Here is a 17693-nt window from a genome sequence, read left to right as displayed (position 1 = left end):
TCTGACAGGCACATGGGAACGTTAAGCGGGGACAACTAGCATTAAAGGGTCACGAAACACCAAAACACATTTTTTGAGCTGTTGACAGTCGTATATGTGTCCCACACAAGCGGCAACCTCCCGCTCTCCCTCAGGAAACCAATACGGAAGTAACTAAAACTGCAATTCATCGAAATTCCGCTAGTCGTGGCCGCTCCTGGCCTCAAAACAGAGCAAATTTCAATTGAGCCCACTGTAAGAATGGCCAACTTTACCGCAGAAAAAAAGGTGTTTACAGCCTGGTACAAAAATAGATTTTGGTTAATACAGGTAATATTACCCTTCATGACAACTGTGAGGGGGGTGAATTTTTTTATAACTCATCCGTTTCCTTTATATTAAGTTATATTAAGTTTGCATAATTAAGGGAGTGGCCACTTGAGTGACAGCTTGGTCTCGTTGGTCGCCGTCACGTCACCTCAGCTGAATCCTGCAGTTTAGCCACTGAACACGGCATATTTATCGTATTTCTGTGTTGTTTTATGTGGCTTTACACACTCAACTGCCTTTTGGGCTTGTTTCCTACAATTATTAGATGGCATGGCATGCTGAGTGAACTTAATTGAGCTCACAAACCATTCACGTGGCCTCCGTTTCCCATGTGAGTAAAGTTATATACTTATATATCATCTCTATACATGTATTTGTTTTATTTAAGATCATTTATCGTTTATATTTATATTTAGATCTGTAATGCACTCCAGAATCTGTCAGATTGATTAGCTGTGGGCTCTAGAACAGTCATCTGAAGCGTTGTCATACAGTGTTATGCTGGATTTCATCGATAGTCTTACATTAACTAACACAGACTATATCTGAAGAGTTTGGAAGTATTTCACGTTTTCCTCCTGTTGAAAAACGTCATAAGAACAATGTTTAGTGGCTCAATGTATTACAGCAGTGTGTTTTTAAAAGTCTAAACACTTTATTGATATAGTGTACAACAAAGCACAAGTGGTCAGAATACAAACGAGTCACAGGTGATAAAGTATTAAGCGTTCTCCCAAAGTAAAGTGTGTCTGAACCAGGTCCAAGCTAAATGCTAGCAGGTGTCTGTAGCTCCGCTCACTCTCCGCCTCTTTGCCCTTGTTTGGTATCCCGCCGTGGGTGTGATGACGTGTGAACAAAATGGCGACGGTTGGCCGCGCCTACTTGTGGCTTCTTTTGCGCTCTTCAGAAACCTATGGGTGACGTCACGGATACTACGTCCATATATTTTACAGTCTATGGTCCCACACTGCTAAAAACACTATTAGGACACCTATATTTCACTAAAAAGTGTAAACTGGTTGTTTTTGCGTTATTTCAAGCAAATTCGTACTTCTGGTTTAAAACGAATTTTTGAAGCTGCGTCACGGTCATGACATAATAGTGTTGTATTCCAGCGTGTAGACTGGGCGTCTGTGCCAGAGTGTGTCTTATTATGTCTTATAGTGTAATGCATTAATGCATGAGTAAGGCTTGTTTCAAACCAATCAGCGCGCTCTATTGTGCAACTTCATTAATATTCATTACTGTCACAGTGTTTAGACGACACTCACACCACGTTGTATTGGCAAAACAAGCGTGAAGTGTTGCTCTTATAGTTTGCTGCAGTTAAGTTTCGTTTTCATTTTCTCTCTGTGAGAGCTCAGTCTCACGTGTGGATTAACAGTGTACGCGACGCTCGACAACAATAACTTACGTGTCTAAGGAGGAACATTGTTTACCTGAGAGCTGTTCTCATCTGCAAACGCTGAGATCCGGATTCGCTTGTAGTATTCTCTTCATAAAGATGCGGCTCTAGTTGCTGGTGATTGTCCTGTCTCTACAGATTTGGTAAGTGAGCGACCAGTGCTCTTTGTTTATTCAGTTTGTTCGTATCGAACTAAGTTAACCATTGCACCGAGTGTAAACATGTTAACACCACAACCAAACTTTAACCTCGTGTAGGATTTTCACCGCATTTAGTGACCGGAATAACACACGCGGCATTCTGACGCTACCTGCCGTGTGCATCTAAGATTCCGGGAAATGCGGAGGTTTTTTTTCTCTCATTCGCCGTGCGGTATCAAACATTGCATGAAAAATACACACTTAGAGCAGTTCCTCGAATCAAATATCTCGTTTGTCGCGAGGGGCATGAATGAATTCCCTGAATGAAAGCCAAACTGCAGTTAAAGTCCACCATTTAATAATTTGGCAAAAAATTTGACTACAGATGTCCACGTAGGTTAAACACCATCACTTTTTACTGTGTGTGTGTGTGTGTGTGTGTATTTTGACTCTGAAACTCACGCGTGCTCAAATAGACACTTCCACACCATCCCACTTTTCTTCCTCCGACACTCCCCCCTAAACAGAGCTGGACACGCCCACTTTTCTGACTTTTTCCAAAGTAGAGGTGTGAAAACACCCTGCTGAAACGAGGGGGTTTCATGGCCCTTTAAAGACACAGGCCACAAAAACAGCTACAAGCAGAAAAGCCCAATATTCTGAAAGCTATAATAAATAATCTGATGGGCCTTTTGAGCTGAAATCCCACAGACACATTCTGAAGACAAAAGACGTATGTTAAATCATGAAAAAGGGGTAAAATATGTGCTCTTTAAAACAACAAGTCTGTAATTATATATACCATAAGGGAATCAAAATATTTATTATATAAGCAATAAACTTGGTCTTCTAAGGCAGCTACCAAACGCCAACCTTATGTTGGACACAGAAATACTAATTTAGGATTACTTAAAATCCACGTTTATCAGTTTTTTTGGGCAATTATTATAAAAATAAACAAATACATTTCTAACCAAGAGACATTTTGTCTCTATATTTGCTTTTCAAGGACTGTTGTGCTGTCTATAACAGTTGTGTAACAATTACCTCTCCTCACTTTTTTCGTGTTATATTAACTAATAATTAAATAAATGTGCGACTTCAGTACCTTCATGGCAGATTAGTAGGTTTAACCATTCGGTTTATAACACACACACACACACACACACACAGCAAAGTTCAGCAGTATTAATGTGTACCAAGTCTGACCAGTTCCCACGTGGTGCGTCAGGCGCATCGCAGCTGCGCATATTTACGCAATCCATTTACTTGATTGCGCGATGTTTCTACTGTACACTTGAATCGGTTACATGTTTGAACGCATTAAAGAATGATGTTTGGATTTTACACAACAGCATGCTTCCCACGTGGTGCATTCAAGCGCCTCCTATCAGCGCAAATACACGCAGCCTGCCGTTTATCTCGTTTATTACACAAGTTTATCAGTTGCATGTTTAGCGGCATGATGAAACCGTGTTTAGATTGCACACACAGCCCGTTTGATGGTGTCCACAAGGTGAGTAGGTGAAAGGTGACCCGAGTTATACGTCGCGGGGGCGTGCCGTGACGTCACGGAAGAAGGTTGCGATCTGACCGTCCGAATTTACAGTAGTGTCCAGCCTGAACCAGAACTCAGAAAGTTTCCCAAGATAGACGCCTCTCGCGCATACAAACACACCGGACGCTCTGCGAATTAGCCTGGCGCGTAATTAGGGTAATAAACGCTCTTAACCTTGACTGACCTTACGTCTGCTGTAAGTAAACACAAGGGCGCTTAAGTCCACTCGCATATGCTCCCTGCAAGCGTCTGACCGGCAGATTTGCAGACGGGATCGACACTGCTTATTTCCACGGTGGCTGCGTCAAAAGAGCTCCGTCCTGAAGGGGGATCGCGTGACGTTTTCTGGCGTGCATTTAATTGTGACTTAAGCACTGACCGATCCGTAGACCTCGCGTGGATCTATCGTACCGCAGGGGTTCTCCAGAAACCGTCTCTCACATGATGTACACAATAACCAGAGGTCCCAGCAAACTTGTTACACAACGCAGAACAGGTAAGGTGAACAGGAACAGCATGCAGACGACGCAATATCGCTGATTTCTAATGCTTTTATGGTGTATATTTAAAAAAAAACGACCCACTTATAGACCTTGGCTGATGTATTAACACATACTTTCTCTATTTCAGGCCCTACACAACAGATTGAGAGCAAAGGAAACGACCTGAAACAGAAGCAGAGCCACTGGCTTGTATCGGAGTGAGTGATATAATGTAACACATCTAGTACCTGATTGATCTCCTCACGTGAGTTTGGTCACTAAGGGGAAACTTAAACATGATTTAACTGCCCCATCGTCCTTGTTTCGTTTATACGCAGTGGACATTTAAAAGTATCCACAGACAACAAGGTGGCCTCATTCATAAATCAGGACGTGCTGTTTTTACCCCTTTGCCAGAGTCGCATGTTTTTGCAGCGCCGTGTGACCTTGCAACAGTAGCGCGTGCGCGTGAACGAGAGCGCGTGGAGTGTCGGCTTGTTTGAAGATTGTGTCGCGATTTCTGTCGGTACTCATTTCTGTAGATAGGGATTAATAATTGATCTTTTGGCGTTATTATATTGCGAGCACATGCTTGTCACACCCCTTATATTCCCACAAGGACGTTGTGCAGCACCATGTGCTGCTTTCTAAGGCGATTTTTACGACGGTCATGCGTTCGCGTATGCGTCCTGTCAATTGAGTTTGATATTTGAATAGCGACCCATTGATGATGATGATGACGATGGTGGTTATGTTAATATAGTTAGTAAATGGGTTTTATAACGCGTCACTATAGAAACGAGGTTGTGTAAGGAAGTATTTGGTCTTAAAGGGACAGTTCACCAAAATATTGTGACAGGCTTTTCACTGAAAGGGATAGTTCACCCCAAAATGGAAATTTACTCACTCTGAAGTGATCCCAAACCTTTTTTGAGTTTCTTTCTTCTGTTAAACACAAAAGTAGATATTTTATAGAAAGCTAAAAACTTATAACCATTCGCTTATATAGTCGAGAAACCAATGCAATGGAAATCAATTGTTACAGCCTTTAATCATTCTTCAAAATATATTTTTACTTTTAACAAAAGAAACTCAAATGTTTAAAATAAGGTTAAATAACAGAATGTAGCTAAATCTATAATTTTAAGTCTTTTTCAGACCTGTTAATATTTGTATACTTTAAAGAACACACTTTATGTTAAAGTCAATGGATGTCCAAATAATTAGTAACTATAATTCCAAATAATAATGAAGAAATTGACATGGGCCAGATCATAAAAATTAAAGGATTGATGGTTTACCACCTATACCACTATGTATAACTTTACAACCAGGTAATATTATTATATATCTTCTAATTTCCCACTGTGCAGTTCACCAGCGCCCAAGATTGTGTTTCATCGTCTGAACGGAAAGCGGTACCACAGATCCACCTCTCCAAAAGCCGACAACACAACTGAAGGATTCACACCAGCTCACGAGGAAAATGTCCGGTTTGTTTATGAGGGTGAGTTCATTTTCCTGAATGCCGTTGTTAATGTCCTAGTTACCATTAAGACCTTGAGGCTGGTTAGCAGCTGCCGTGACCTCAGTGAACTCCAAGTATTCAAGGCTCCACAACTCAAAAGTGTCACAAACTGGCGAGTCTTGAGGTCATGCAAACTAAACTAAACTAAACTGCAGTTGTGGATCACTTGGGTTCAGAGTATCATTAACGTGCTTCGGGAGGCCGGTTCATCAGATTTGTGAGAAGAAGGACAATTGTTGTCTTGCAAAGGAGGTGTTTGTCTACAGGCCAGACCCCTCCTCCGCAGGCTGATGCAACGCCACCTCAAGGGCAGCTTTTAGGCTCTTTTGTACAACGGCAGGCTAGTCAACTGAGGCTTAATGTTTTCTAAAACTGCTTTACATGCTGTAGAAAGGTGTTGCATAATGCGGTGAAATCTCACAACCGGTTTAGGGAGTGTTAAAGCACTTTAGTCAATTTTGTCCTAAAAGAAAAGCATGTTTTTCAAGTTCTAAACTTTTTATTAACCCTTATACATTGTTGGGGATGTTTTCATCCACTCTGGGGTGATTTTTGAGTCTTAAATTGGCCATAACTTTTTCTGACTTTTGTGAAAATCTTATTTTGATGTACTTTGGGAAATGCTTTGACATTTTTAAAAACTCAATGATACACTCTGGGCAAATTGAATACCCTTTAATTATGTTGAGAATGAAAACATCCACTGAATTAAGCTAAAAATGCATCAGATTAATGTTTATTTTTTGCATAAATCTGTTAATCAACCTCAGTCCTGCTTAAAATGACTAAATTATTTAGAAAATTACATAATTTTGAATCTTTAATTGCCAAATTCATAAATGATGTCACTGATTTGGTGAAAAACTAACACAAAATGACATATTTTCAAAATAAAAAGTAGTTGTGGACTGGATTTTTTTTAACCTTTTATCAAAGTCTTGGACATGGGAAACAACTTCACCTTTGTTTCATATTGTTTTTGATTATTTTTCATTTTTTTCATTTACTGCTGGTGGCTGTTTCTGCTTGATTGACTTTCATTATAACCACATTCTTTTGATTACAATACCATGACACCATATAGTCATGCAGTTTTGATTGTTGGTGGTTTTCCCTGTTGGTAAGAGTTACAATTTGTCATTTTTTCTGTCAATCATCAGTTGTCACTATTAACTCTTTAGATAGGCCTGTGCAAGAAAAGCTTAGTTTCTGGATTTTATATGGAGTATAACAGCAAATTAACGTGTGTGCGTCTCTGAGTGTGTGAGAGTGATCTTGACACACTTACCTTGATGTGTCTGAGAAAATCTAAATGTGCATTTCAGCTCTCAAAACTACATAAAGAGTAAATAAAACATAGACTGTGAATTTACGCACCATCAAATGTGGTTATAATGGAAGTCAATGGAGCAAAAACAGCCACCAACAGTAAATTTGGGAGAAAAAAGGAAAATCTAACAATGCATCAAAGCCAATGTTGTTACTAATTGTTGACACGTCCAAGACAGTGATAAAAGGTAAAAAAAAAATCCAGTCCACCATTACTTTTTATATAGAAAATATACTGTAAATTACACTTTTTAAAAGCAATACAGTTGAACTGATCAAATACTACTCATCTGAAGTTTGCAGTAGATAAATGTACAGTGTTACAGTAATTATTGAAAGTCAAAGAGAAGTGATTTAAGCAAGATGTCCTTTTTTCTTTCTAAGTTCTAAACTGTTAATTAGTTTCACATTTGTAGTGATTTCCTAAACGGTATGTTTTGTACGTCACCACTAAACAAGTGGATTGTGTTTTCATAAGCTGTATTTTGGGAAACATTGGAATTAAGACTGAACATGTCTTTTCCTAAATGGTTTCTAATTTAGTTTGTTTTCGTGCACTAAATGAAGAATAATAAAAGCCATCATGATTCTGATTCACAATTGAATCATTTAGGTTGTGTTGTGAACTGGTTTGAATGAATCATTGATTTAAGAATTATTGCAAAAGAATGATTCAATCACTAATTAGATAACACTGTTTTAACAGCAAGCTTACTCTGGATAAAAGCAATACAGTTGAACTGTTCAATCAAATACTACTCATCTGACGTTTAATGTTTATAGTGAATAAAAATGTATGGTATTCAGTTATAAAGTATAGGAAGTCTAAAAGAATTGATTTTAGCAAGATGTCCTTTTTTAAAAGTTCTAAACTTTGAATTAGTTAAAACGTTTTGCATTTATCCGCTTGTTATGTGTAATGTCACGCAAAGCAGTTTCTGGGTCCAAGAGCTATATCAGAATGTATGGGAAGACTCAACAATGGTGATAATAAAGTTTACAAAGCGCTGTAATACTTTCATAAATCACAATCGCAATATATATACCCATGCCTAATATCAGATTAATTTTTGCTAAATAGTTAACATATTGGTGTCTGTGATGCAGCAAGTTCAGAGACGTTTATGTACACCGTGATTTTATATAAAATTCACTTTAATGTGTGATATATGACTGTTGTCTTAAACAAATATTTTCTCAATTCCAATGAGTAGCGGTTTGCACCCGGAAACCGTATTTCTTATATCACCATTTAACACGTAGATTGTGTTTTCATAAGCTGTATTTTGGGATACATTAGAATTAGGACTGAACATGTCTTTTCATAAATAGTTTCTAATTTAGAACTATTAGTTTGTTTTTTTCTGCCCTGACTGAAGAATATTAAAAGCCATTATTCAGAATTAAATCCTCCAGGTTGTGTTGTGAACCGAATGACTAATTGACAAGAATTGACTCATAGAATGATTCAATCACTAATTATTATGGGACAATTATTAAGTATTATAGTATTTATATGTATTTGTATTACTTGAGGTCAGTTTTAGGGGTGTAAAGGATGAAATGGTCAAATGCATCCACCTTTGTGTCTTACTAGTTTTTTCCACCCACATGTATATATTTAGACTTCAGTTGGTTGTCTAGGACTATGTCATGAGTAGTGTTGCGTGTAGTTGTTTACGAAGGAACTAATTACTATAATTAAATTACTGTTCAAATGAAAAAGGGATTGCTTTTCTTTTTTAGGTAATTTAAGGACAGTCACTTATAAGGAACTAGTATCTTATACATTGTATATAAATGAATTATTTCTGTATAAATCAGTTCACAAAAGAGTAATAGTTTTTATTATTTTATTTTATTTTTATTGCTGTTTTGAAAATATTCAGCATAATAACCTGGTTTTCCAATAAAGATGATTTGATTTGTCAGAGAGTGGCTCATGTTTAAGAACCAATCAAGACAAGTCAGTATGGTATGTTTTAAATATGGTACCATTTTATATGAAACAATTTTGTCTTGATGCATATTTAGGTCTGGGTCTGGTTTCACTCAAATATTGACTCAATTAAGAGTTTATATCAAAATGTTAAGAAGTACATTTCTAAACATAATAGTTTTAATAACTCATCTGTAATAACTGATTTATTTTATCTTTGCCATGATGACAGTAAATAATATTTGACTATATATTTTTCAAGACACTTCTATACAGTTTAAACAGACATTTAAAGGTTTTACTAGGTTCATTAGGTTAACTAGGCAGGTTAGGGTAATTAGGCAAGTTATTGTATAACGATGGTTTGTTCTGTAGACTATCGAAAAATATATAGTTTAAAGGGGCTAATAATATTGACCTTAATTGGGTTTCAAAAAATTAAAAAACTGCTTTTATTCTTGCAAAATAAGACTTTTTTCCAGAAGAACAAATATTATCAGACATACTGTGAAAATGTCCATGCTCTCTTAAACATTATTTGGGAAATATAAAAAAAAATCAAAGGGGGGCTAATAATTCTGATTTCAACTGTATATTTACATTGTCCCTGTTCTTTTTGTTTTGTTTTTTGAATAAAGGATTTTAAAAGTAATTCAGATTCAGGATGATTGACAAATGAATCATTAACTTCGTGAACCCGTTTCAATAATGCATTGAAAAAAAGCTGAATTTCCATAATTATAACCTCACATGATCTTTCTGAAATCATTCTAATATATTGATTATATTGACCAAGTTGTTAGTTAAGTGGTATATTTTTAAATATTTTTTAAAAGGTGTGTGTGTGTGTGTGTGTGTGTGTGTGGGTGTGTGTGTGTGTGTGTGTGTGTGTGTGTGTGTGTGTGTGTGTGTGTGTGTGTGTGTGTGTGTGTGTGTGTAAAACACTAGGTGGCGCTGTGTTAAAGCTTCTCAAATAACTTTAGGATATGCTGCCCATAATGCCTACCAAATATAGACCATTTTGAGGGATGTAAACCAAAACAAGGGTCCCAATGTATTTACTGTTTTAAGTAAAGCTGTTTTAACATTGAGATATGATTAAATTGCCTCTTGTTACAGTTATGAAATAGTTTGATAACAGGCTGGATATGTTCATGGGCCAATGACATGACCACATTGAAATTATCTATACTTTTAAAATATACTGCAATTTATAATGTGTATGTGTGTGTGTTTACTGTATACACACACACACACACACACACACACACACACACGTGTGTGTGTGTGTGTGTGTGTGTGTATGGTTTTTTTTTTACAATTTTTATTAAGCAGCATTTATTTGAACTTTTTTAGTAATTATTGTCCTTATGGTCACTTTAAATAGACTCAATCGCTTTGCAAAATGTACATTTTCCATCATATCTAAAGCTTTCTGTCATGTTTCTCTATTTTTCATGAGCGTATATAATGTAGTTTAATATTACCTCCCGTTTTGTTTTGGGATTGCAGCTTGGCAGGAGGTGGAGCAGAAGCTGGAAGCAGGATCCCAGCCGGAGCACGGGAAAGGTCCAGTTCAGTATGCGGAGAGAAACCCCAATCCCGGCATGAAGAGTCAGTGAAACACTTCTGTCCTATTTACACTCCTTAAATAGTCTCTACTTTGCTGATTTGTTTTCTCACCCCGTATGAAAGCCTCATTTGTCATTAGGATAATTCAAGTAAAAAAAAAAAATCCAAAGTTCAATGTTTCTATTACAACTATCAGGAAAAAACAAGAGACCACGTTAACCTCTTAAAGCCCAGGGTGTTTTTTACACGCATTTTTATTTCTCTTTGCTATTTGGGCGTATTGGAACCTAATTAAAATAAGATCTAAGTATCATCTTTTGAAATGTTGTACTTTTAGTGAAAAATGATGTCCATATATGTGGATTCTTGGTCCAAATTTACACAAAACACTTTTTCCAGACTGTTTTTTAATGCATATATAACATAGACATTTTTAACATGTTTTGACTATCAGAGAGTAAAAACAACATTTTTTGCCCATTTTAGACAGTTAAAATAGTGTGTGGGACATTTCAAATGATGACACTGTATGTCTGGAACAAAATATAAAACATTTAAAGTATTGATCTATAACAGGAGAATAAAAAAGTCTTTAATAAACGTGATCTTTACATTCAGTTTCAAAAGTTTTTGTTATGAAAGAAAAAGTGATCATTTTGACTTATACAGTGTATTTCTGACTATTGGTTAAATATCCCTGTTCAACATGACAATAAGGTTTTGTGGTCCAGGGTCACATATTGGTTTCTACTTTTAACATTTCCTCAATTTTAAATCATAAATATTATTTGCCTTTTTTTTTTTTCAGAAAATGACTTTTGGTTGAAATAACAAATGTTGGTAATTGTCGTGGTTTAAAAAATGACAGCAATGGCATGTCTAAAAAAAAAAAAAATGAGTACAAATATTTGAACATGACACACCTTTGCTGTTTTATGCAAAAATAAAGCCCCGAAATAACAATTTAGTTCGGTGTTTGAAGAGAAAAATACACTTTTTTTTTGTTTAGTAAGTAAACTAATGATGACATTTGTTTCCACTTTAAAAATATAAAAGGTGTCATTTAAAACCTGTTTTGTATAAATAATGGCACCATCTCTATTCTCAGACAACATAATACTCATGTTATAAACTTAAAAGAGATTCGTATAAAAATAAATATTTATTTTAGTAACTGGGTTGGGCGATTAATCGGAGAGTAATTAAAATCAACATTTAGAATAAACTATTTTATTTTTCCAGGATGATTTTTTCAAATACTTTCCCTACAGGTCACATGACCCCGCTTTGTTAAAGGCTGAGGCTGATTTACTTCCGCAGCCATATCTGATCTCTGGTCAAGTAGGACGATGAACCCATACCTGAGCCCTACTTTGCACTACATTGACGATAATTAAAAGCTGCACCAGAGATGTCTTGAGATGCATATTTTCTATTACATTCAAATTATTATTTACATTAAAATATTAGTTTACAGAAGATTCAAGAAATGCAGTGTTTAAAACATTATTTACAGGAAATACAAGAGTCATTTTATTTAGAAGAGATGCTGCTTATTTTCTACTTTTAACATGAAAAACACTGAAAATAATTTATTTTGTTTCCAAAAGTGATTTATTTTCATATTTTCATTTATTTTCTTTTTATGAGAAAAACGTGACTGTTGAACAACACACAATGCCTAAAACCAACCGTAAAGTTCAGGAAATAATCATAGATGGTAGATAGTGTGTGTTTCCATCAATTATTTTTTAAATCCAGTAATGCACCCTTCATTCAGAAATCTCTCACTTGTAATATGTGAGCATATTTACTGTACAAAACGTATCAGTGAACTTTGAGGAAAACAAAATAAAACAAATGAAATAGTCGCTCTTTAATTGTTATCAAGTTAATGTTCAGTTAATCGAGATTTCGATTTTAGGTTAAATCGCCCAGCCCTAATTATTCACTATCAACATTGATTTTTTCTGAACAAATAAAAAATGTAATTAATAAAGAAATGTTATTAGAAGCTAATACAATAAAGCTAATATTAACATTTTATCCAAACCCATGTCTAATAAATCAGGTAAATCCAGAGAAATGATCAAATGGTCTGTATTTGTATTGTCTATAGTGTCTCACAGCTGCATTACAAACAATGTTCATGTTGCTCCCCAGGCCCGGCGCTGCGGGGGGGCAAAGGGGGGCATTGCCCCCTCAGAAAGAATTTGTGCCCCCCCCAGTTTTCATAAAGGATTGTTCACTCAAAACTGAAAATTCTTTCTGTCATTAATTACTAACACTCCTGTCGTTCCAACCTTTAGAACACACATTTAAATATTTTAAAATATATGACATAGCAATTAAATTATGAAAATTGTCAGATTAAAGCTAGTCCTATAGTGCAGAGATCCGGTCCCCGCGTCAGGTCAGGTGCGCCCGTAAATAAAACGCGCACACGGCGATGGAGGCGCACTCAACTCACAAGGGAGAAAAGTGTGTGACATGATACGAGCAGCTTAATTCATTTCATGTTTTGGTTAACTAATTATTTAAACGCAACTCTCTTGAGCTCTAATGGGAAGAAACGCAGAAGAAATTTGCTGTTAAATTAATTTTAGCAGAGACGCAACTGCCAGTTATTTTCACATTAGTTATTCTGGAAGATATAGCCTAATAAAATGTTTTAATAAAAACAGTAGGCAGTGTTTTCCCACAGTAGGCTACACTATAAATAATATTTTAATTTATTAATTAATATTGTTATTAATATGATTCCAATTAAGCTAAAATTGACAAAACGCAGAACCCTTTGAATGTTTGCTTTCATTTTGACATTGCTATAAAGCGCACTTTTACAGTTGTGTAGAGAAACATCCCATTATGCGGCTGCAGTCAAGGTATAACACTTAATAAATGCCTTTTGCGTTTAAAGACGATCGGCCGGCGAAGTCAAGTTTGCAGTGTTATGAATGGAATATAGTGCATTAGTGGAATTACCGCAGATCAACCGAAAAAAACTCTCACGTGCCCTGCAGGTAGGCTGAATAATAATCTTTTAAAAATATTTAATTTAGGCTATACTACTGTTTGCTCATGCAAAATTAAACAACATAAAATATATTGTAAACCTATTTTAAGAGCTAAAATACAGTCAGCATATCGAGTTTGTTTTGACTTGTAGCTCATGGCCCTAAAATGAAAATAACCTGAAAACAAGTTATTAAAATAGGCTTAATAAATAAATAAAATGACGGGTACGCCTAGTAACCTAATGGTTTATGATGGTTTACAAATGACAACCAGACAATATCGCGAAATTAAAACTCATATGAAAGCCCAAGATAAATCTTTATTTTTACATTTAAAATGATGAAAAAACTTATATAGCCTGAGTTGCGTGTTAAACGTGCCAACTAATTTTCACGGTAATAACTGTGAATTTTGGTATCTTTTTTTAGGTATTTTTCTGGCTACACTAATGCCTTAAAATGTAACTAAGTAATTGTTTTGAATGACATTAGATTGTTACATTTAGCTTTTTCCTAACTTGGTAGGGTAATAGGCTACGTGAAGCGTGATGACTCGGCTGATTACACTATATTTATTTACCGGTTACGCGAATAGTCTGATCGTGGGTCAGCTTGCATGTGTGGGCATAATTTGACGTAGGCTATTTACCTAAAATTTTAAACATTCATATGCCTGTTATTTGAAATAAAACGGAAATAAATAAGGAGAATAACATGATTTAAAGCACTCGTTTGGCACTAAGCCATGATCCGTCTGCATTTATAAGCGGTATTACCATCATTAATAAAATCAGTAATAGCGAAACTGTAATTATTACTATTAAAACGTATATTACTGCCATAGGTCAGTAACAAAGTAAAGTAATAATAAATGTGAATAAATAGCCTAAATGAAAGGAACAAGAGAGACCAAAATTAGCCACCAGGTCTACTGCCCCCCTATGGATTTAAAATGCCCCCTCAGTTCTGATATCCTGGCGCCGGGCCTGTTGCTCCCACACTAGAAACAGATGAAACTCCTAGTATTTTGGTGGCATTATGCTAAATTTCAAAACTATTTAACAGACATCCTACATACACTACCGGTCAAAAAATTGAGATTATAATTAATAATAATAATAATTATTATTATTATTAATAATAATAATTATTATTAGCGTGATTTGTGAAGGATCATGTGACTAAAGACTAATGAAGCTGAAAATTCATCTTTAAAATCACTGAAGTTAATGATTAATCTAAATGATAATCTACTTTTGAACAGTTTTTTTTTATAGTAAATAACATTTCACAATTTGAATTGTATTTTTGCTGAGATAAATGCAGCCTTGGTGAGCCCAATAAGCTTATTTTAAAACATTTAACAATCCTACTGACCCGCCTTTTAACTGATAGAGTAAACATCTTCAATTTTGGTGCGATTTCGAATAAACTCAGCCAATCTCTTGTATTTCCCTTAGATTTTGTGCCGATTGATCTCGAGGAGTGGTGGGCGCAGCGTTTCCTGGCTAACATTGCCAACCTGTCATGACAGGTGCATGATGGGGCATGAAGAGCTGGTCCTGACTGAGGCAGTGCAGCCTGACTCTCTTAATCAAGGCGGATGATCATGTGAGAGATCTGCTGGCTAGATGAATTCAGCTATCCTGAGAAACTGTTTGCCCAGCCGGACTCAGACTCTCTCTCTCATGCACACCCAGGAGGAGCAGAGATTTTTTTTGTCTTCTGCTTCTCTCTTTGTTAGGATGTGAGATGTCTGTTTTTCGTGACAGATCTTTGCAAAAAAAACAAAAAAAAAGTGATGTTATAAAACTAACAAAAAAAGTGCAGTAAAAGTTTTTTCAAGACGTGTTTGCTCTGTGATATTTGTCTTTCACTTCCTACTGGTCACATTCATGGCTTTAAAGAAATGTATGGTTCATCAAATAATATTTAAAAGGCATCATATTGGGATTTTGAAATATAAAATGAAGTAGATTTATACATTTGTTTTGGATATAATTAAATGTTTTTGAGTTTGCAACACCAGAGTGCTTGTTAGTCATGAAAATGTAAGTATTTAAAAAAAAAAAAAAGCCTTATATTTTTGTTTTATTCTTATTTATTTTTTCCTTGCTGTATTTTCTGCAAAAATCTTTTTTTTTATTAGTTAATTTTAGTTAATACAATCTGTTCTAATCCATGTGAAATCAAATTTAGTGTTTATTTTGATACCTCACATTGTTTATCTTTAAGTGAACAATTAATCTGTGATTGTTAATCCACTCAACCCACATCCACATTCATTTTTCTTCAGCTTAGTCTTTTATTTATCAGAGGTCGCTCTTTAACTGAAGACGCATCGTGACCTTTAAGGGACTGTTTCATATGGATTTATTAATCATTACTTTCGTAGTTGTAGTTTATTAAAGATGCAAAACCCTTCACTGCACGTCAGCAAACCTTTTAATATTTGCAGCACAAGGGCTTTATAATAGAACTTGATCTGTTCAGAAAAAAAATATTTGAGTGCGTCTCACTGCTTCCCAAATGACTAAAACAATAACTAAATTAATATCTACTGTGCTGAGCAAGAGCGCTTCTTTTCCTGTAAACCTGAACAGTTGCATTATCGATGATGTGTGCTCTGGTTCGGAAGGCAAAAAGCAGTGTGAGTGCAGGCCGAGGAGAAACGATCGAGCTTCAGCGCAGTTCAAGGAAACTGTACCGAGTGTGAGTACACCCTTATAAACTATGGCCACTTTAGTTTACCCAGTTCACTTATAGCACATGCCTTTGGTCTGTGGGGGAAACCGGAGAACCCCAAGGAAACCCACGCCAACACGGCGACAACATGCCAACTGGCCCAGCTGGGACTTGAACCAGAGACCTCCTTGCTGTAAGGTGACAGTGAGCCTCCGAGCAACCAGTTTTGGTAATCTTCAATCAAAAACTTACCATTTGCTTCAGTGTTTGGAGTGACTGTCCTTCTGTTGGCATCCGTTTGATGGCTTTAATCACAATATTATTAACCACACCCCTTTTACCGTTAGTTTGCTAAAAGGGAATCAAGCGCAAAAAGAAAGCCCCACCCCGGCCCTTACTTATATTTAGATTCTCTTGGAAATACATAAACATACAAACACTGACTTTAAACAAAGACTATAGAATACACAAGATGTGTCACATATGTGTTTGAATGGAGAAAAGTGAGAAAATTCTAGCCTGGGTTGGGCTGAACAAATACACTGAGGTCAGGTTGAATGTGAGGTTGAAATGTGATGTAATGATCATCACTGAGAGAGGATCTGCATCCGGATTTGTTAAATCATTCATTTGAGGTAAATAGTCTACCTTTATTACATACAAAGTGTGAAGCACTCTGAAATGTTTAGATTTTTTTTCAATTCAACGCGCCTGGAAAACCTGAGCGTAATGTATATCCCTTCTCTTTTGTGCGCTATGCCCATGCGTCTCCATTTGAAATAATGAAATTAAAGATGCTGTCGGCTTTTGTTGACTCACAAAATTAGACCTGTGCCCTGGTAAGGCCTTGTTTGCAGCTGAATATAAATATATAGTTAAATATATACTTCATGCAGTCTGATCAAAGACGTACAGTGGGCCGCATGTGGCCTGAGGGTAATAAAATGCCCAGGGGCCTCATGTACGAAGACTTGCTTGAATTCATACTAAAACATTGCGTACAGACAAAGCTGTAACTGTGTAGGTGCTCCTTTCAGAGGTAGACTGGAGAAAAACTGTGTTATTTGCAAGTTTGTCCTCCGAAATTAATAATAGAAGAAAAAAAAATACAGTGGAAGAGTTTAGATGACGCGGTTAACGCAGTGGGGTCTGAACATCGAACTGTGAACCAATTAAAAAAAGAAATGGTCTGATGTAAAGGTGCAGTTTAAGGGGAGAACAGCGGCGCACCGTCAAAGTGTGGACTAAACAGGGAGGAACAGAGAATGCTGGACTAACATCCTAACAGTGCCATAGACTAAGGGTTATATAGATTTGCAAATGCTTATATATATTACCAATTATGTAATTTAGAACATATATGTGTCAATTAACCCAATTTATCAGTTATAAAGATCCCACTTTATATTAAGTGTCCTTAACTACTATGTACTCACATCAATAAAATAAATACAATGTACTTACTGTGTTTATAATGTATTTGTGAACACTTGTGGTGCTTTTGAGTTGGGATAGAGGTTGGGTTATGGACAGGTTTGGTGGTATGGGTAGGTTTAAGGGTGGGTAAAGGTGTAAGGGATGGTCAACAGTGTATTTACAAATGTAATTACAATAGTTAATTACAGATGTAAATACATACATGTATTTAATCAAGCATAAGTACACAGTAAATACATGTATTTACACAATAAGTACGTTGTAAATAACTATTAATTCCTGTGTAAGTACA

The 17693-nt window shown here is 35.9% G+C and overlaps 1 protein-coding gene across 1 annotated transcript; it reads left to right on the top strand.

Moving 5' to 3' along the window:
• The first annotated feature begins 3292 nt into the window (after positions 1–3292).
• Positions 3293–15129, top strand: mcrip2 (MAPK regulated corepressor interacting protein 2). Its single transcript, NM_001045127.3, has 5 exons — positions 3293–3908; positions 4043–4112; positions 5268–5401; positions 10203–10304; positions 14740–15129. The coding sequence occupies exons 1-5, from the start codon at positions 3854–3856 to the stop codon at positions 14808–14810; spliced, it is 432 nt and encodes a 143-aa protein (NP_001038592.1). The 5' UTR covers positions 3293–3853; the 3' UTR covers positions 14811–15129.
• The last annotated feature ends 2564 nt before the right edge of the window (positions 15130–17693 follow it).

This window comes from Danio rerio, chromosome 22, assembly GCF_049306965.1.
Source record: "Danio rerio strain Tuebingen ecotype United States chromosome 22, GRCz12tu, whole genome shotgun sequence".
Taxonomy (NCBI): domain Eukaryota; kingdom Metazoa; phylum Chordata; class Actinopteri; order Cypriniformes; family Danionidae; genus Danio; species Danio rerio.
This window is presented reverse-complemented; position numbering and strand designations above follow the sequence as displayed.